We start from the raw sequence: 21629 nt of genomic DNA, 5'->3' as shown, positions 1-21629 counted from the left end.
CTTCAAGCAACAGGGGCAGTGCAATGAGAGAGATGCGGTCGAGTAGAAAAGCCCCAGGTTATCAAGCGAGACAGGGTGACCAGCTTCCTGGGAGGCCGACGGAGGGTCCTATGTAGGTAAGATCTTTCTAGGGTCACGTCCACCACAAAGGTTCAGGCCCATCTTCTCAAACCCTGCCCCCCTCTGCTCCCCCTGGGCCTCCAGATACGGTCTGAGCAAGCGCAGCAGCCTTGAGGGTCCTGCACAACCTGCTTCGGCCTCTCCAGGCACCACTTTGACCACCCCGCCCCCAGGAGAAGTGGCAGCTATTGGTTAGGAGCACAATCTATATGCAAAGCACCCCCTCAAAACACCTCGCGGGTATGGACTTGTCTAACGCATACAGCAACCCCATGCCGCAGGTCTGGGGTTTTGATAGGTGAGGACACCAGGCACAGAGAGGCAAAAGCAGTGGCCCAAGGAGGCACAGCTACCGGTTGGGGAAGCCAGATTTGAGCCCAAGCAGCTGACCCTTAGAACCCGTGCTCCTTACCCCGTCGACGTGGTGTGGTTTCAGATCCCTGTGCCCAAGCAACTTCTCTGCCAGGACAGTGAAGGACACTGGGCAGGCATGCCAGGGGGCTCATGTTTCCAGAATCGGCTACAGTCCCTCCCAGGAAAGCCAAGCCACAGCCCCCATGGCACCCCAGGCAACCCTCACCCTCTCTGTCACCATGAGGCCGTGCACCTGCCTCCCCCATTCTCTCTCCAGGACAACCTCAGATGTCGCGCCCTCCTCATCCCATACCCCCGTGCTCAGCCATCTGTCAGCACAGCCAGAATTAAGAGAGGTGCCATAAATTACAATCGCTATCCCGTATGTGCTGGGGCAGAACGCCTCTTCCGAGAAGGCAGAGGCCCCTCGACAGATGCATGGCTGAACGGGATGGGGTATATACGTCCAGCGGAACGGCACCCAGCCTCGGAAAGGAAGCGAATTCCGGCACACGCAATGACGCGGACAGACCCCGGACACATAATGCTAAGTGACACAGGCCCAACCCAGAAGGACAAATGATATAATCCCACTTGCACCAAGTACACAGAATAGGCAGATTCACAGAGACAGAGAGCAGAAGGCAGGTCTCCAGAGGCTCAGGGGGAAGGGGCGGTTATTACTTAACGGGTACAGAGTTTCTGTTTCGAAATTCCAGAATGTTCTGAAAATTGGTAGTGGTGACCGTGAGTGGTGATGGTACAATATACTGAACGTATTTAATGCCACTGAATTCTATGCTTACAAATGGCTACAATCATCAATATTAGGATAACACACATTTTACCACAATTTCTGTATTTTTTAAAGGATCGTTGGCCTCACCCTAGAGACCAGGCCTGTTTTGCGACCTGTCCGGTGGCTTCGAGTTTTTTTAATTAGCTGCTGCCATTTCAAAATGAGACCTCAGGGGCGCCTGGGTAGCTCAGGTGGTTGAGCATCCGACTGCAGCTCAGGTCATGGTTTTGCGGTCCGTGAGTTCGAGCCCCGCGTCGGGCTCAGTGCTGACAACTCAGAGCCTGGAGCCTGCTTCCAATTCTGTCTTCTTCTCTCTCTCTCTGCCCCTCCCCAGATCGCCCTGTCTCTTTCTCTCTCTCAAAAATAAACGAACGTTAAGAAAAAATTCAAAATGAGATTTCACCTAAAAATGCAGACTTTGCTCTTGTAAAAAAAAAAAAAATTCAGAAGATCTGACCATCCTGGGCGTCCTGGGCACCCACGCAGGGTTTGGCCTCTTCAGACAGGGCCTCCTCCCGGCTCCCCACCCCCCACCTCTCCTTTACCTTCTATGCCCCCACCCTGAGGGCCTCTGAGAGGGACAGGAGCCGCCTCCCACACCATGGGGAGGAGGACGGTCAGCTTTCTGCAGAAGCCCCTCCACTGCGCTGTATCTGAGGTTCTCCCCCAAGACTGCACATTTTGTCCAGAAAACACCATCGCCCAAGATAGGTCAGTGTCTTTCTCTGCTGCCGTACCCCCTCACCCACCCAGAGCAAGGGCCCCCCTGGCTGTCAGGACAGGAAAACACCTGGCTTTCCCTCCCCCGGGCCCCAGGCCCCTTGCTCCAAGGACTTGACTTTCTCTTCTCTTCAGAATCACAACCACGTGTCCAGGAGAGCCCCTGTGTGTCCACAAGCTGGGCCGCGGAGGGATGTCCCTATATGGCCACTCGCTCAAAAACCCTCTGTCCTTCCAGCCACCTTCCTGCGCTCCGGCCAGGGCAAACAGGACCCGCCAGGCAGCACTTGCCCTTGGAGGCTTCTGCAGGGGAAATCTCCTTTTGATGTGGCAGCACCTAATTAGAGGTTTTTTAACCTAATACCCTGCAGGCCCAGTGGCCCAATTAGCTATGTGGGCTTGGATAAGACACTCTACCTCTCTCTGCCTCTTACCAAAATATGGGGACAATCACAGTACCTATACCTCATTGGTTTGTTCCTAGACAGACACACAGCACAGAATAAGTGCTCAACAGACATTGGTGAGCATGATTATTATGGCCGGTGGCAACGTATTATTTAAATACTGTCTTGTCACTGCGTGCATATGTTCTACACGATGTATTATTGGGGGGGGGAACCACAAGCGTATTTTAACCAGAAAATAATAGACATTTCTCGGCTTGTCATTATAAATTATAAATATTCTTGCCTGTGGGCATGGGTGGAGGGAATTCACAAAGTGCCTGTTACAGAAAGCAGGTGTGCGTGATGCCTGACTTCTTGACTCTCAGATGGGTCTTTTCACCATTACCTAAATTTTAAAAGGGCAGAGAGCTCCCAGAAGTGAGAAACCAAAACCTGAATCATGAGCCAAACCCAGGGGCCTGGCCTCTTCCTTTTGGGCATCAGAGGGCAGCTTCGGGAGTCCAGCCTGGTTGTGCATCTCAAGTGGGATCTACCCTGGGCTCTGAACAGACGTGTCCCCAACACGTCTGGAACTGGAAGCTGACCCTGCTGTCCTCAATTTTAGGTAGCACGTAGAAGGCACGCTCAAGGGAGCTGGTCTCTACGGGAAGGGTGTGATTTGCAAAACACCTCAAGACCACTTCCCTGGGCTCATCTTTCCTTCCCCCCGCCCCTGAGTCCCCTAGCACACAAGTCCTGAGGTTTCACCAAGAGGACACTCTAATCCCATCCTCTGAATTGAGCTCCCAGGAGGCAGAGGAACACACAGTAAATGCTGGCAGGGCTCTCTCGGCCTGAGCTCACTCTCTCCAGGTTCAAGTTCAATCATTGCTATTTCCTCGCTGCGTGGCCTCTGGAGTGGTAGCTTGACCTCTCTGTGCCTCAGTGTCCTCCTAAGCACAGGGAAAGCTCATTTACCAGCTTCAAAGACTTGGCAAAAATTCAAACAGATTCTATGTAAAGTCCTTAGCAAAATGCTCAGCCCATAGTGAGGATTGCCATCATTATTATTTTAGAATTTGGTGTCTCCTAGGTCTGACCCTGGGGAGAAAGAATCGGCTGATGATCTTGACCCAAGGGTTCTGGTGGGTGTCCCGGTTCGTTGTGTCATAGTATTGCATCACAACTCTCATTGTGAAGAAATAAAATGGCCACAGAAAGTATTCGTTGATAGGGGGCTGAAGCAATTATGGGCCCTCCATCCTGGGGGCGGGGGGGTATCGGGTAGATTAGGTATAGGAACACCGGGTGGCACTCAGAATAAGCATGATCATATCCTCTGCCCTGGAAGCGTGCCCCTGTTACGTTAAAAAGCAGGAATCGTTAAGTACTAGAGACCAGAGAATGTGTGCCCCACACTGCCCACGAGGTTACACCCCTGATACCAGACCGGATGGACAAGCTGAGACACGCACATCTTCTAGAACGCCATTCAAAGAACAGGGTGGAAATACACTGCGTGCATTTTTCAGTATTTCTTAAGATAGAGCTTTTCTCTTATGGACAAGGATATGGCAACTGTATGTTGACCAGCCTGTCTCCCAGGAGCCCTCTGGGGCCACGGTCTCAGACGGAAGCCAGGCATGGACCACTAACAATGAGCGAGCTCCTACCGCGGGGCAGGCCCTGAGCAGGTTGCTGGGACCGGGACATGAGCCACGCATGCCTCCTTGCTCCCCATAGGCCCACGAGAGCTCAGAAGGGAGGACCCATGGTTCTTCACCTCTCCTGGGACAGGGACCCTGCCCCCTTCCTCAGCTTCCCTCCAGGCCCACTGGCCTTCTCCATCCCCCCCACCCCCCCGGCCCCCCGCAACAACCACACTCGCTCTCCTGCGGGCCTCACTCAGACCAGTTCTTCCCAGCTTTCCGGCCCCGCTCAGGAGCTCCCCCTGGACCTGTCCCCACCCTCTTTCATTTTCTGCTCCCGCCTCCCATCCTCTGACCTCATTTTCTCAGCCTGTTGGTTCTCTCTCTCTTCCCTGCTAGGCCGTGGGCTTCCGGGAGGGGTACCACGCACCTGTCTTGTTCTCTGCTCTGTCCCAGCACTGCCACGTCCGGCCCGCCATGAGTGCTCGGTAAACACCAGTGGAATAAATGCACAGAGCGATCTCAGGATTCCCTAGGGCTTGGCCCACAGACACACCGCTGGCCTCTCCAGCGAAAAGACCCCCCAAAGCGATCGCCAAGCCCTTTGCGAAGAATCCTTTTCGGGAACTGAGTGGTGGGGGGGAGGCACCCGGAATAACAGCGTAGACACGGAATCCCACACAACCAGAGCACTCGGGTCAAGATGATCGGCCAATTCTTTGTCCCCAGAGTCAGACCTAGGAGACACCAGATGCTCTCCAATCCACCCCCCCGACCCAGACCCCAGGTCTGGGACCCTGGGAAACCCTGCCCAGAACAGAAGAGGCCCGAGATGACCAAGGTCGCTTCTGCTGCTCCGGGCCGAGACGAAGTGAGGACTCCGGTCCCTTGCGCAGATGTCTGGGCAAACTTCCCCGTCCTAAATTAACAGGGACTGGCAGCCAGCATGAAAAGGGCCCTTCCAAGTCTTACTCAGAGGGGAAGAGCAAAGAGAGCCAGGTTCTTTGGGCAAAGGGGCTAGGCCTAAAGAAGACTTAGCAGGACTCTGCAAGAACTAAACAAACACGGGGTGAAGGGGGTGCCTGGTTCAATCGACGGGTCAGCCTGTGCGGTAGGCGGGCCCTTGGGCCAGAGGCACAGGCCCCGGTAGCCAGCGCATCCGTGGACCGGCGGCCACTACCCTGCAGGTGGTTTACTGTCCGCTTTGCAGATGGCTCCCGGGCCCAAAGTGCCAGGAAGCTGGACGGCTGGCATCGGGTCCGGGCCGGCGTCTTAGCAGTCAGCCCGGATGAGCCACGGGCTCCTGTCAGCACTCGAAGGAGAAAGAAGGGAGCTTTCAGAAGGAAAAAAGCGAATCCGTCCTCACTCAGGCTGTGAGCACGCCACTGGGCTCGAGGCAAATGTGGAGGAAATCAAAGTGTCAGTTTGTGTTAGGAAACCCTGCGTGATGCTTCCCGGTCCTGGCCCTGCGTTTTAAAAATTAGCTAAATGAAGATGGCTGAAGTCATTCCAGTCTGCTCTTTTCACGACTGCGAACGAGCAGAAAAATGTGTGCTCCCTGGGTGTGGGGGCTGAACGAGCCGAGCAGATGGGGGCTGGGGATCAGGAGTGTCCCACAGCTTAGGATGTCGCCCACCCGCAATGGTGCGGCTGCCCAAATGCATCTGCGGGGGGGTGGAGAGGAAATGCGTTGATTCCCAGCATCCTGCTTCTCCTGATGTCCCATCACCTTTTCGGCGGGCTCAGCCCCTCCGTCCCCCGCCCCCGCCCCGGACAACTTCAGTGGGGACTCGCAGCACCTTCTGCTTGCAACCCCCAACCCCTGAGTCCATGCATTCTTCCAGATTGCCAGAACCATCTTAACGAGCTAAATTAGATCACGTCCCTCCCCTGCTTAGGACAAGAGCTACCGGTTTTTATGTTGTAATAAAATCCAAAATCCTCCTCCATGCCTACAAACCCTGGCATGATCTAACCACGTCTCCCCCCACCCGCCCCGCCCCAGAGACCTCTCCAGGCTCGGTCGGTGTCAGACTCCCCCCTGCTCTCAGGCTGCACCCGCGGCCTGGCCTGCTTTCATTTCCTCAAACACCCCAGGCTCATCCCCAGGCTGGGACTACGGCACTGGGCGGCTATTTCTGCCTGAGACCCTCTTCCAATAGGTCACTGTAGCTCCCTCTTTTCTGCTCGAGGCCTCTGCTCGAAGCCACCTCCTCAGGGAAGCCTTCCCTGATCACACCCCCCAGGGTTCCCAGATTTAACAGATAAAAATGTAGGACGTCCGGTTCAATTCGATTTCCAGCAGACAGCTGATGCTTTTTTACTACAAGTATTGCCAAGCCCTGTGCCACTGCAGGGGACATGCTCATACTAAAGAAATGTGTTGACTGAGATCTGAATTTAACTGAGCCTCCTCCATGTATCCCCGTCTGAGCCCTCCGCCTCGCTCCTATGGCCTGGTGGCGCTGTCTTCGGAGCACTTTCCCCCCCTCATAAACAAGTTTGGGACTGTCCGCCCCCTGAGAGCAGGGACCTCATCTGTCGTGCATCCCCAGGGCTGGCGCAGAACCTGCGCACAGTAGGGTGTTTGGTAAATACCTGGGGAGTGGCGAGGCTGAAAGGGCACTGCTGGGTCGCTTGCCACAGAGGCTGGACTGCAGGGCGCCTCTCCTCAGTGATGAGCTGTATCCAGCCCCGTGCCCTGGGAACCAGGAAGTGGGGGTCTGGGACTCAGCCCCCCACCCACGAGCTCTGGCAGACGGGGGCAGGGAGCGGCCATCAGTCAAGCTCCCCCCAGCTCCTCCGTGAGGCCACGACAGCAGGTGTCGGATGGCCTGGGGGGCAAGAGGAGAAACTCAACCTGTGCCCCCCAACGACTCTTACTCTCAAGACGAGAAACCAACACAGCCCTGCCGTCCTGGCTCCATGTGCAGTCAGTTGAGCTCCCAGGGGGCACGTGCAAGGACAGGTGACGCTTTCTGAGCACCTGCTATGTGCCTGACACTTGGAGATCCTTGATCTCCTTTCGCTGCTGAAAGACCTGACACAAACCCCATTTTAAAGATGGGGAAACTGAGTCCCAAGCACAAAATATGGGGCCTATCCAGGCTTCGGGCCAAGTCCGCTGGAAGATCCAAGATCTGGCCTGCCTAGACTTTAAACATAAACAATTTTTATTTTGTAAGAAGAGCATGAAACCAAAAATGTAGAAAAAAAAAATACGAAAGGGTGTTAATTACCACAAGATACCGTGAACTTTCTTGCAGGGGGGGCAGGGGTCGGGGTGCAGGGGGAGACTCCAGCCTGCTGACTGCAATTCACACACAGGTCTCCTGGCATCGAGGACCATTTCTGATGGTGGAAAAGCTTGGACCCAAGGGAGCTAGAAAACTCCCTTGTCTGTGTCGTCTTTCAAAGGCTTCCACCGAATGAACTGCAGGATACGGGATGCTTTCACCCCAAAGCCTGTCCTGACATGCAAGGGACCGAAAGCGAGACTGTTTGCTCGGTCTCTAGCGGGGCTTTGGGGCAGCGACCCGGCCTCTGGCTTTGGAGGCAAGTTTTGCGTCCCGGCCAGCTGTGCCTAAGCGGTGGGATCCAGCCCAGGGGGCCGAGGCCACTGTGGACGTGAGTCACCGAGGGCAAAGGTCCGCAGAGACTTAGTCATGCCCCAGCCCAGCCTGGAGTCTGACCTTTCCCAGAGGGAAGCCCGAGCTAGAGAGACTCCCACACCAGGTCTATTGTTTCAGAAAGTGGCTACACTGGGCAAAACCAAACCCGTGGAGAAAAACAGGTGGCAGGAGGAGAGGCCTGCTTTAAGGTGGTTCCAATGTTTCTAGGATACTAATTCGTGGAAAGATGCTTAATTTAGCAGAAGAATTTTATTTTAAGCATGTGCATTTATATTTATTAAACAAAGCTCAAAATACAACCTTCGGGAACCTCCAAGTAATAAAGTGACTCATATTAGGATGTGATGACTCAGTGGGGGAAGAGGGAGCCCCACCACCCACGCCTCCTTTCTAAAAAATCAATTTGCCCTCTCAACAGGTGATGGGAGCCTCTGCCATCAGACTGTTCCAAGAACATCGTCCAGCAAAACAAAACACAAAATTCTCTTCAAACAATTTAAGTCTCAAAGCTGAGTAATCCGATGCAGGCAGGGTTCCAAGAGACACCCCCGCAGGACACAGAGAGCCAGGGAGCTCCTTGGCTGGGGCCAGGGGCCTGAATTCAGAAAGATTTACCAGCTGAAAAATTCCAAAACCCTGTGTCATGTGGGGGAACCTTCCAAAACATTGGATCCCGCCCAGAAGTGGCCAGTCGCTCAGAGCCATGGCAACCCTGTTTCTGCTGCCACATCACTTTTATTTTTGTGTCCTTAGATTTTTTCCTGTTTTGCAATGTTTTGCTGGGACCCCCAACTCCGCCTGAGGCCCGGGTGGCCGGGGGCCAGGGTTACCAGCTGAAGGTCAGGAACAGCCTGGACTTCTCCACGTGAACTTCGCCTGGAAGGTTATTACACATTTTTTAAATTTCAGAGACTATATGGAGGCTTTGGGGCCATTGCCGAGCACGGTAAATAGGAAAGATCCTCATCATCCTGTTCAGTTTCTCTCTCTGTCCTCAGGGACATGAGAGGAGGGCTTCCCCGGGGAGGGGCGGGGCGGGAGGGGGGTGTCACGTCCAACTGCACTAGGGATTCCGGCTCTGTCGCCAGCTGTGGGCTGACCCGGGACTTGTGTCTTGACCCCTACGAGCCTCAGTTCCCTAAACTATAAATGGGGACAATGTCACCTGCCCCTTGGGGCTGGTGTGACAACCGAAGGAGACGACACCCAGTCCACAGTATGTGTGAGCACCTACTATGTGCTAGGGATCGTTCTAGATGCTGTGGATACAGCAGCAAACAGCAGGTCTCTGTCCTCAAGGAGCTAAGATGTGGGAGGCCAGATACCAGACGAATAAGCAAACAGGCAAGACAACTTCCGCAGCGATACCTGGGGCCACCAAGAAAACAAAGCAGGACAGTGGGACAGAAGGGGACAGGGTCATGGGGCACGCTGAACAACTTCAGAGCAGACGGTCAAGGAAGGGCTCGTTGAGAAAGTCACCTCTGTGCTGAGCCTTGAAGGCAGAGGAGGACCCAGCCTGGTACAAAGAAATGGTGGAAGGACATCCTAAGAGGGAATAGCCAAAGCAAAGGTCCTGAGGCAGAAACGAGCAGGGGGTGTCTGAGGACAGACCGAAGACAGGTGTAGCTACAGCCAAGTGAACAAGGAGAGAGTCCAAAAAGCTGAATTCAGAGGGATGGGCAAGGGCCAGGTCATACCGGCTCCTGGAAGTCATGAAAATAATGAAAAACAGTAATAAAAATAATATCATAATCATTATTATTACTGCTGCTATAAATAAGATGCCATTTTCCAAAACACCAAGCTTTTCTAACTTAAGAAACACCATGCTGCCCCTCTCCTACTGTTTTTCCGACAGTCTCCAATTTGTCATCCCGCTGGAGTAGAAGCTGCCAATTCCATTTTAGTCGACAGCTATAAAAAGAACATTGGACCTAGTGGTGCCGATGACCCAACACGGGGGCTAAGATTAGCCCAGGAGGCTGTCACCTTTCCTTAATGTGAGAACCAGCTGGGGTTCCCCTTCCTTGGAAAACTTCAGCTGTTCCACTCCGCCCCGCCCCGCTGCGCCCTTGCCGGCCAAGCTGTCCATGGAGATGGGAACGGGATGCGTTTTGGAAAAACGAAGTTGAGCAACAGGGAGTCCCCCTGCAGAAGGCAGTCCCGGGCTAGGAGGCGAGTACTTGGGGTCAAAAGAGCACGGCAAGCCCCCTGTCTGTCAGAGCCCCGAGGAGCCCGACATCCCACGAGGGAAGGCCCACCGCGTCCTGGGGGCTCAGGGGCGTCCCCGAGACCCCTGCTGGCCTGTTGGCACTGATCCAGAAGCCGCCTTCACCCGGGATTCTTTAGGCTAGGCGTGAAAGCGTTCTGCACGGATTCTTTCGAGCCCGGGACCCATTGCAGAATCCGAGGGTCTATCTCACCACAAAATGGTTCCAGGCAGTGCTTCAAAGCAGCTGAAGGGTCTTCAGGCAAATTAACCTTGTTCTAAGCTTCTTCAAACTAGAAGAGCTAACGGCCAAGGGGGCAGACTCTTAAGCCAGGCTGCCTGGGGTCGAACCTACCCCTGCCATGTTACTAGCTGTGTGATCTTCCCCGAGTCACTTAACCTCTCTGGGCTCAGCTCCTCGTTAGGAAAATCAGGACAATGGTAGCTGTCTGGTAGGGCTGTCGTGAGGAATGAGATTCGTTAATACATATAAAGTGCTCAGAGGCCCGGCATCTAGCTCATTATGACTACTTTTTGTTGTCTTTCAATGCCCCTTGGCTCCATGAGATAGATTTTTATTCATCTCTGTTCTTTCCACAGCCTAAATATAATGATAACAACAAAAGCTAACATTCAGTGAGCATTTACCATGTGCTACCAGCTATGCCACGAGCCTAATGTGTGCCACCATCTAACTCATTTCAGCTTTTCTTCTCTCCGGAGAAGGAAATCGTCTGTATTTTACGGAAGGGTTAAACGCCGGCTCGGAGAGGTGACGTGACTTATCCAGGATGCCGAAGCCACTCAATGCAGGTCAGGGATTCGAACCCAGGCCTTCTGACCTCAGGCCCTGTGCTCGTCACCGTCCAGTCAATGCTGTCTATGGGCTGAGCAAGGAGAATTGTGACCGTAAAAACAGCAGCGAGCGTTCGGCAAGCGCTCCGTGCACATTACGCGTGCACTGACCGTGTCCGCACTGGGCTCCTGCGGGGGGCGGGGAGCATCAGTACCTCAATTTACAGAGCAGGTAACGGAGGCCCAGGGAGGCTGGACATCAGGATCATGCCGGGCACTATCGGTGGGGGAGTCCCCCCACTGCACGCCTAGCGGAGCGCCTCCCGCAGGCAGCGGCTTAGACGAGACAGTACGTGGACGGTCGCGGACAAAGATCCCAGGAAGCTGCTCTGATTATTCTCCTTATTCATACACAACTTTTCAAAGGTGAAACAGACCGAGTTTTCTTGCCTCCACGAGGTCAACTGTGAAACTTCTTTTGAAACCAAGAGAAAGCAAGCGACAGAATAAACGCCGTCGATTCGTTCCCTCAACAAACACTTAACCGGGGCATCTGAGCAGCATCTCAAGTGCGTGAACTCCCCGGACAACGCAGGCTGACTGGTTCCCCACTCTGCAAGGGACCAGGAAGGACCCGGCCTCCAAGCCACCCCCACGCAGACCTGGGCATGGAGAACGAGACATCTGCAGATTACCAGCATTTTCCCCTCTGCCGGGAAGGTGCTGTGAGGCCACAGGCTTCTTGCGAAAGTCAGCAGAAGGCCCGCAGGATAGTCGGCTCGCACGGAAGGTGTGTCAAACCCGCAGCACCTAACGTGTGCTTGGTCATGTACATCTCAGGCCACTCTCCTGCTGAAGAACTCTCCGTGACTCCCTCTTAGCTCCCCCACGTGCAGACCATACCAAGGCCGTGTCTCTACCCGGTACTGGGAAACTTGTGCTGGCCTCTGCCTGTTTGGCAACACATTCCAGCCACGCTGGTTTGCTCTCCGATTTACAAAAGCCTAGCAAATTCCTGCAGGAGAGAGTATCACACCCTTCCACCATCTGAAAAGTAAGCCTCCCCCAAGATGCCGAGAAACGTGCGAGCCCCCATGAATCCACTACGCCATATACAGGCCTTAACCCTAGGAAAGAACAGTAACAAATAGTGATTGTTAATGTGTATTGAGCACTTACTACGTGCCGAGCACTTTATGAGTGCTTACCGTGTAGAAATCCTTGATCCTTAAACCACCCTACGAGGCAGGAGTGTCATCGTATCGTATAGATGAGGAAACTGTTACCCAGAGAAGATAAGTAACCTGCCCAAGGTCACACAGCTAGAAAATGGTGGAGCTGGGTTTGGGCTTAGGAGCGTGAGCTCTTGCCTAACTGACCAAAGGAATATAAAGGATGTTCGTTGCTGAGTCACTTATAATAGCACAGAGCGGGAAGCAGCCTCAGGCCCGATAAAAGGAGATAGTTGAATAAAGTCCTGGACAAACACAGGACAGAAGGCGAAGCATCCGTGGAAATGTCTGCGTCCCTAACCCCTCACTGCACCACCACTGCCCCTCGAACCACAATGACCGACCACGTACCCTCTAAACCACTTCCAAGCCCACCCAGGCCTTTCCAGCCCCCCACTGCCGTAGGCTTATTTATGTCATGCCTGGTCACAGAGCCAGCCCACCCCAAGAGGAGGCTTTATGTGAACTGGGAAAAAACACCCCTCCCCCAAGACCGCCTGCTTCCTCCTGCTAGCAGTGGTCTTAGTAATACACAGATTGATGATGCATTCCATTTGAAGAGCAGCCCCCAGAGGAGAGGTGCCCTTGTGCAGTGCACAGTCCTCACAACAGGACAACTCTGCCTACGATGGTCTCTGTATCATCCTCAGGGCGGTAAACAAATACTAATACACCCCCTTTTAGTGAAATCGTGTCCATTAGAGGAAAAAATTGATCTAGTATCCATAACTCTCAAATAACTGTGTAACTTGAGATTTATCATTCTCTTTTTACCATGACCTCATTGGCAAGAGATATTAACAGACGATATGTGGAAAAAAAGAATACACGTGAGCAAAAACAAAAATATTAAACCTCGCATGGCAAAGTAATGTGAAGTAAAGAGAAGTACCAATTCAGCAAATATTTTTTAACTAAAAAAAATTTAAAAATGGCGGGACACCTGGGGGGCTCAGTCGGTTAAGCATCCGACTCTTGGTTTCAGCTCAGGTCATGATCTCATGCTTCGTGAGTTCAAGCCCCACATTGGGCTCTGTGCTGACAGTGTGGAGCCTGCTTGGGATTCTCTCTCTCCCTCTCTCTCTGTCCCACCTCCACTCATGCTCTCTCCCCTGCTTGCTCTCCAACTTTTTTTTTTTTTAATAGCACTTCTGGGGCGCCTGGGTGGCTCAGTTGATTAGGCGTCCAACTTCAGCTCAGGTCACGATCTCACAGTCTGTGGGTTCGAGCCCCGCGTCAGGCCCTGTGCTGACAGCTCAGAGCCTGGAGCCTGCTTCGGATTCTGTGTCTCCCTCTCTCTGCCTCTCCCCTGCTCATGCTCTGTCTCTATCTCTCAAGAATAAACAAACAATTTTAAAAATGGCACGTCTGGGATGGGGTGAAACCATTACTGGCATAGTATTGATGGAAGTTTCAATTTGTACATTTCTGGAAGTTAATTTAGCAATATGTATTTAAAGCTCTCAAAACAACTATGCAAAATTCCACTCTAGGAATAAACCGTACATGCACAAAGACAGACAAACACTCACGTATCAAAGACCAATTAACTGTCCTACAAGTATTAAAAGATTCATTGCAACACTATTCGTAATAAAAAAAATACATGTAGCTTATGTTTATAGCTTACAATAAACCTGGAGCTGTTATGATTACTCGACATGTATTAACCTCTTTAGCCTTCCTGACAACCCTGTGGCAATAAGAACCCTTGTTATTATCGTTGTATATAAAAGGAGACGAAGGCACTGGAAGGGGAGATCATTTGCCTGAGATCACAGAACAAGTAGCAAAGTCAGCATCTGAACCCAGGATATCCAGGGCCACAGCATGCAAACTTATTCGCCCTGTGGAATGGCCTCCTTTTCTGATAATAGCATAAGGTTGAGAAGGTTTGGCTCTCTGTGTGAAAAAATAGTTAAAAAAAAAAAAAGAAAGAAAGAAAGAAAAAAAAAAAAGAAGGGCGCCTGGGTGGCTCAGCCAGTGAAGCATCTGACTTGGCTCAGGTCATGATCTCACAGTTTGTGAGTTCAAGCTCCGTGTCGGGCTCCCTGCTGACCGCTCAGAGCCTGGAGCCTGCTTCGGATTCTGTGTCTCCCTTTCTGCCCCTCCCCAACTCACACTCTATTTCTCTGTCTCTAAACAATAAACATTTTTTTAAAAATTTAAAAAGAGTCATGAGGTTATCGTCCAACGAGAGAGCCCGGGAGCAGCCGAAACACCGTGGCACATCCACGCAGCAGTGAACTGTGTTGACATCCACGGCTGGAGGCCTGGGAAGCTTCCCGTGGAGAGTGAGAAGAAAAGAAACTAAGACCCTGCCCACAGGACCCATTCCCCAAACCAGTGCTGTCGGGAAGAAAGAGACGGGAGTTTTATATGGTGCTGGAGGACAAGGAAAGAGCTCAACAAGCCCCCTGACCTGTGGTCTTCTCAGTAAACACGACTTTGGACTCGGCTGTGAAGTTCTGTCCCGTGAGGATCATCTGCTGGCCCCCGTAGACCAGGCAGCTGTCGATGTCCTGTCTTTCCACCATGGGCAGCTCGTGGGCGGATCGCTGGGCTGAGGGCGAGGGGAAAAGAAGTCATTGCAATGGCAGAAGAAGTCTGCTCAAAAGAGGCTGATTTCACGGCACGTCCCGCCCACCTTTGTCACCTGCTGTCATCACAAACGTGGAGCCATCAGCCCCCGCAACGGCTGACCCCGGAAACATGTTCCTGTCTTAGTGCCCTAGGTCGTTAGGGCTAGTCTTCTTCCAACAACGCATGTTGTTTTCACAAATCAAGGGACAGGTGTCTGTTCTCCCAACGGGGAGGAAAGGCGAGTGAGATTTGATCTTTATTTTACAAAAAAGGGCAAGTCAACTTTTTCATGAGAGCACCCCTTTGCCAGAGAGTACTCTCTCCTTGTGCCCCCGATGTTAGCAAACGCTTGAAGGGACCATCCATGCTGACACTAGGACCCAGTTCCTGCAGAGTTCAGACATAGTCGCTTGGCAACTCCCTGGCAATCCTGAACTCAGTCTTCAAAACAACATCATCTTGCCCCATCACCTCTCTGACCTCACTTTCTAGGATCCCCCTCCTTGCTCACTGTGTTCTAGCCATGCTTCTAGAATGTTCTCAATGTCCCTCAAACACACTCCCCAACTCCTATTTTTGCACACTTGTACTTTCTAGTCCCTCCCTCTCTGGAAAGTTCTTCCTGATGATCTACGTGGTTTCCTTCCTCACTTCTTGCAGGTTTCTCCTCAGGCGCCCCCTCCTCAGGGAGGCTTCCCTACCCCTACCCTTCCATCCTCCTACCTTGAAGGTAAAACAGCAGTACACACCCCGTCTGTCTGTGTCTCTCCCCTCCCCCTTCCCCTTTATCTTGCATGACCCTGTTTTAGTGGGTCACCTGTCTTTCAAATCTCCCCACACTAGAATGTAAGCCCCAGGACGGAGCTCTGTACTGCTATAAGCCCAAGGCCAGGAACAGTGTCTTCTTGGATTTAGTAGGAGTTGCTAGGGATGAATGGACAGAAGGACGGATGGATGGATGGATGGATGGATGGATGGATGGATAGATGAATGGATAGATGGATGGACAAATGGACAGATGGAAGGATGAATGGATGGGTGGACAGATGGATGGATGGATGGATGGATGGATGGATGGATGGATAGATGAATGGATAGATGGATGGACAAATGGACAGATGGAAGGATGAATGGATGGGTGGACAGATGGATGGATGGATGGATGGATAGATGAATGGATAGATGGATGGACAAATGGACAGATGGAAGGATGAATGGATGGATGGGTGGATGGATGGATGGATGGATGGATGAATGGATAGATGGACGGACAAATGGACAGATGGAAGGATGAATGGATGGATGGACAGATGGATGGATGGATGGATGGATGGATGAACGGACAAATGGAAGGATGGATGAATGGATGGAAGGACACAGATATGGATATATCTCAATATATCTTAATATGTACGTACACGGAAGTCTCTCTATATCTAGATCCTCATCTGGATCTATAATGAATGAAAGATGAAGAAATAGAACAGGTCTATGCTGAGTGTTGAGTCACAACGATATATGCTCACAGAAACTTTCTGAGGAAGGAAGTATTAAAATTATTCACATTTGCCTGGGGAGAAAACTAAAGCTAAGAGAAGTCAGGTCAGGGTTAAGCTGAGGTCTGAATCCTCAGAAGATGGTTTGTCCAGCTCCAGAGGCCCCAGTCCTTAGTCACTGCAGCCGGCCACTGATTGTTCTGGAACGCAGGCTGCAGGAAAGAACGAAGACCCTCTCCAGCCCCCTTCCCTGCACAGGGTGAGAAACACATCCCAGTCAGCGAGAGGGACTCATCTGCTCGGGCCTCGCCTTAGCAGCGTGGGCTGACGAGGCCGGCCCTCTCCTTATGAGTCAGCCTGAGCTCCTGGCGTTCCTCCCAAGCCCAAGAACCGGGCGGAGGGCCAGCCCTTTCCGTGCCAGGGGCCCGAGGACCTCCCCATCCGGGAGCTGGGGCGGGCAGCAGACGCATGAGGCCTGGGGGCCCAAACCTAACCCTTCCCTCCTGGCCGGCCTGGACCTCCAGGTGGCGAGCACGCCCCTCCCTCCATCACGAAACCCGCTCCTTCAGGAGCAACCGTGCAACTGGCAACATTTCAGGAGTCTACGGTGGACCCGCCAGATGCTCCCAGACACTTCACCTTGAAAGTGCAACCCAATGACTCACAATGATCCCCTGTCGGTTTCACCCCATCCCTGGCTCAGCCCAGGGACCAGCCAGCCAGTGCTGAGCCCAGGGGCTGCCGGTTCAGAGCATACATTTAAAAGGCCTCTCTGCAGAAGCTGCTAATTTCTCCCACATGGGCTGGGTCATTAATCCCTTCTTTCAGTATAGGAGTTTTGTAGGACTTCCTAATTGAGCTGCCACAAACGGAGATTTATGAGCAGTGAAGACACCAGTTGCTTCGCCTGGAAAAGCAGGTCCTGACTTTTAAGATCTGCCTCCGATGAGTCTGGGGGGCAGCTGGGGGCTTCGGGCCCCAGGAATGGGTGCCCCCCCCACCAGGAATGGGGGGCAAGAGCCATCCCTCCCATTCTGCAGGTGGAAAGCCTGAGTCATCACTCCTGGGCAAGCCAGCCAAGGGCTCGCAGCCAGCCGGGCCGGAGACTGGCCATGGCCGTGACTCTCGGCGCTGGGTGGGAAGCTGGCCCGGACGGCTGCTCTGTGAATCACTGAGCACTGCTGTGAACACAACGGACTGCTTCTCCTGCAAAGCCTTGCGGTTTTGACCAACCAACTTTTTCTCCCTCTGCGGCATTTGTATTTCCCACCCCTTCTCCTTATCTGAAGGAAAACACTCTTTTCAAACAGAAGTTTAAAGAGAGAGGATGACGAGAGTGAGCCCAGCTCCCTGTACTTTCTTTTGCCTCCTCTCCAGTCCTGAACCCCAAGTGGGAACCCCAAGAGTCACCGTGAGCTTGTTAGGAACGCAGGGCTATGGGCCCCACCCCAGACCTCCTGAACCCAAGGAAGGGCTCAGTGTAATAAGGAATCCATGTGATCGTTGTGCACTGACCAAGAGGCACTCTTAGCTCTGGGGGCACGTTAGAACGAGCCAGGAAGTTTAGAAAGTACGGACACCCAGGCCCTGATTGTAGAGCAGGGGTTCTCAGCCTGGGCACTACTGACCTGTGGGCTGGACCCGTGTTTGCTGTGGGGCTGTCCTGTGCACTGCGGGATGTTTAGCGGCGTCCCTGGCCTCCACTGGATGCCAGCTGCACCCCTCCCAGTTGACACACGGAATTACCCCTAGATATAGAGCTGGATGGCCCCTGGGAAGGAGGGGCCCCAAATCACCCTTGGATGAGAACCACGGACTCCAATGGTCGGAGGGGAGGACCCCAGCCTACATTTTTTTTTTTTTTAAATCCTTAAGGCTTCCAATGGGCCCCACAAGGTCTGATCTGCAGCACCATCATGGCAGGATGATGCAGGACCCTGGGAACCAAAGGGGAATTCTGGTTTCCTGCTGCTTGGGCTCTGGGGTCAGAAAGCCCTGGTTTCAAGGGTTTACCTCCTGTCACCTCCATTCTATGCATCCCTGGGCAAGTGACTTCACCTCTCTGGGTCGCAGATGCCGCCTAAGAGTACATGCCCTCACAGGTCTGCTACAAACAGTACAAGACAACATACTACATGTCAACATGGACGCAGTCAGGACAGACCTGGGAAAATGGCTAATGTCCATAACCCAGATATCCGTCCATGGACGGATGGATGGCCGACGTGTGGTATACCCATGGAAGGACGATTCAGCCATGAGAAGGAATACAGGCTACACCACAGACGAACCTTGAAAACGTTATGCCAAATGAAGGGCCCGACACCAAAGGACAACTGTTCTAGGCTCCATATTCACAACGCTCAGAATAAGGGCATCCATTGAGAAGGAAAACGGACGGGGGAGCCCAGGAGTCTGGGGTTTCTTTTTGGGGTGGTGGACAGGCTCCATACCCATACGGCTGGTGGTAACGCCACCTCGTGAGTGTCCCCCCACACCCCAGAACTGTAGTCCTTATGGCAGGCTCAATGGTAAACTGTGTTAGGTGTATTTTACCACAACAAAACAGGACAAAACAGGACAAACACAAGATTATCGAGTATAAAACAAAAGCTCTCAGCCAGGGCCTAGCGCACAGTAACCATTCGAGAAACTATTCTTTAACACTGTTAACTTCCAAACTGCCGCTCTTTCTTGCCCAGCCGTTTTCAAAATATTTTCTCATCTGTTATCGTAACAGACCCTTAAATGACGGCCCTGCTGGAGCACCGAGGGAGGCACTGTTCACGACACTTGAGGGACTGAGAAACAAATCCTAGGCTACTCAGCTCCATCCAGGGGCGGCCCCAGCTTGGGTGCGGGCTAGAGCGTTGGGCGGTCCTCGGTCCTCGCTCGAGTGACCCTCGCGTGGGCTTCTCCAAACCTGGCTCCCCACCTGTAAAGTGCAACTGTTCCCAGACCCCCCTCCCAGGCCGTCCCGAGGCATCCATGGAAGAATGCACACGAAGCGTCTCTGCCTCGGTAAATTTCAGCCAGCAAGGTCACCGACGCTAAAGCCTGAAGTGTCTCGAGTACGTCCCACGCGCCAGGCACCGGCTAAGTGTGGCCGCCTTACAGTCAGTATTTCGCCAAATGTGTGCCGACCACGTCCCGTGTGTTTACACGGCCCGTGTGCTCTGGGCGCCGCTGGTCTTGGTGGATCCTGAACCATTAGCTAGGATTTCCCAACCTTCACTGCCAGAGTGTCTCCAAGTAAGGTCCCCAGGTCACCTGGTTGGAGGAGGTGCTTAATCAACATGCAGCTACGCAAGCCACCCCTCAACCCGGAGCTCCTAGAATTTGCATGTGAACAATCTTTCCAGGTGACTTGTTGCCCACATTTGGTTAAGAGCCAACTTTGACTCTGAAGAGGCCACATCCGGGCAAGGGGACCTCCTCCAGGGAATGCCCCTGCATCCTCAGAGAGCCCAGAAGCAAAGCAAACAAAGCCAATTAGCCTCCGAAAGAGGAACTGAAGAGAGGCAAACAGCAACCAAAATTACCCTCCTGGGGTCCGCTTCTTCCTCTCTCTCTGATGCAACTTCTCACACCTATGGCTGCTAATTGGACCGACACCACCCAGGACCTGTGGGAGGGCTCTCAGGAAGCCCGGGCCCACACCAGCCCCCATCAGCAGCCCCCTGGCTCTCCTTCAGCCTTTCCACCGTTAGAGAATCTAAACCACCCAAACCGGTTACCCTGCACTGTTCTCCCCCCAGACCAGGGGCCGCCATTTTAAAGCCATCCCGAGGGCCCCGCTCTCGCCTGTGGGTGAAGTCTAGGCCCCCTGTTCCAGCTTAAGCTTCTAGGTGGCCCTCACCAAGAGACTTCCCCAGGCCTCCCTCCTGCCCCCAGATTCTGGCACGTCATAAAGGGGCTCGGGGCTCCTGTGTTTTACGAGCTCTGAATCAACAGGGCACTGTTGGTTTAACCAGTTTGGGTGTTTGCTTTTACCGGCAACAGTGGCTGATGGGGAGCGGCAAAGCGGTGAGGGGAAATTCTCACCGGCGTGGGGTCCTGCGGGGTCTGCCCGAGTCAGCCTGGAAACGGAACATTTCTGCCTGCCTGTCTAGGATCCGCCCCGTCACTGAAGTGTGTGGCCAAGAATTACGATCTGCCCGAAAAACCTCAGGAGACAGGCAGGAGAGGCTGGACAGAGAAATCTGATGCCGCCAAGTAGGTGGATTCTGCTAAATAATAGCGAATAATTACAGCTGCCATAGAGAGCGCCTGGGTTTCCAAGCACTTCACGTATACATTTTTGTTTATATTATAACACACGTGAGGAGGCAATTTGGGGCCGCGGGTAAAAGGCTGCTGCCTAAGTCCAAAGCCCAGCTCGGTGACCTCCGAGCTTTGGGACCGTGGGCAAGTCCCGTAATCTGTGTCTCTCTTTTCTCATCTATAAAATGGGCATAATCAGAGTACCAGCCTCATGGGGCTGTTTGCAGATTAAATGAGTTACACGAATGCAAGCTAGACTGTGGAATTCCACTACCCTGAGAGGCCCCCTTTTCAGTAAAGGCTTCCCCGTGGGAAAGCCGCCAGCCAGCCCAGGCAAGGAGGGGCCTCCCGGAAGCCTCGTCCTGGCGGAAGCCCTGACCACCCCTGGCCACAGTGCTCCGGCTGCTGCACACCCTTCTGTGTCTCCATCAGGTTGCCGTCGTTGGCTGATGTATTCCGGCCCGGCTCAGAATAAGGTGCTGACTCAGACCTGGCCGGAGACCGGCCCCTCAGGCCCCTCGGCCCCTGCCCCGGATGTTCCCCGGTCTTCCCTGGGAAGTGGGAGGTGGGACAGCAGACCCCAATGCTCCCTGCGTGTGGGGTCCACCTCTGTGAGGGTCCTGTCGGCACTCACACCACAGGAGTGGGGTACCGTGGGCACGAATACATGGGGTCCGCCGTGCATGTGACCACCTTCTAACTCCAGACCTCAGGGGGCCTCAGCTTTCTCACCTGGAGTATGGGACAGTAACGTGTGCCCTGAAGGGCCGGTGTATCTCAGCTCATCGAACCCACAAAGCTCGTGGGCCATCGCGGGAGCTACTTTCTTGTTCAATTACTATCCCTTTCCAATGCGCTAGCGGGGACATTCCCGGGTGTCTCCATACAAGACCCTCCCCGAGAGCTGCAGGCCTCTCCGTGAGCTGGACGAGTGTCCCGGTCACCGAAGGACCCAGGTGGCCTGGACGGGGGAAAGGACACGGGTGTCACCCCCAGCTCTGCCCTTCTCCTTGCCAGCCGCGCGGCCGCAGCAAACCCCAAAACTCTTCCGAACCTCAACCCCCGAGAACAGGAGCTCCACGAGGGGGGCGTTCTGGGCCCCCGACACTTGCTGGCAGGTGCCAATCCAGCAATGTTACTGAGTGCACCAGCCGAGCCAGTCCGCGAGGCGAGCCTCACCGTGGAGCCAAGTTCCGACACGCGAGGGTCAGGGGCGCCACAGGCCTCCGGTCGGGGCGGTGATGCCTTCCCTGCACCTGTGTGACCGGCCCGGTTAAGGGCTGGACGCTCTGTCTTCAATCAGCGGAGAAGCCACCCGGCTCCTGCGTTCCCACCCCCGCGCCCAGCTCTCCTGCACGCACCCCCTGGCCCACGCGCTCCCCCGG

General features: G+C 53.6%; 1 protein-coding gene across 4 annotated transcripts in view; it reads right to left on the bottom strand.

Annotated features, from left to right (window-relative positions):
- Positions 1-21629, bottom strand: part of NFATC2 (nuclear factor of activated T cells 2) — a 160006-nt gene that overhangs the window by 48194 nt on the left and 90183 nt on the right. For all 4 annotated transcript variants that reach the window (XM_043553665.1, XM_043553662.1, XM_043553664.1 and 1 more), the window contains exon 6: positions 14325-14465. In XM_043553665.1, coding sequence (XP_043409600.1) covers positions 14325-14465 — 141 coding nt within the window. The remainder of the gene's footprint in view (positions 1-14324; positions 14466-21629) is intronic.

This window comes from Prionailurus bengalensis, chromosome A3 (genome assembly GCF_016509475.1).
Source record: "Prionailurus bengalensis isolate Pbe53 chromosome A3, Fcat_Pben_1.1_paternal_pri, whole genome shotgun sequence".
Lineage (NCBI taxonomy): Eukaryota > Metazoa > Chordata > Mammalia > Carnivora > Felidae > Prionailurus > Prionailurus bengalensis.
Note: the sequence above shows the minus strand (reverse complement) of the source record. Positions and strands in the feature narration are given on the sequence as shown.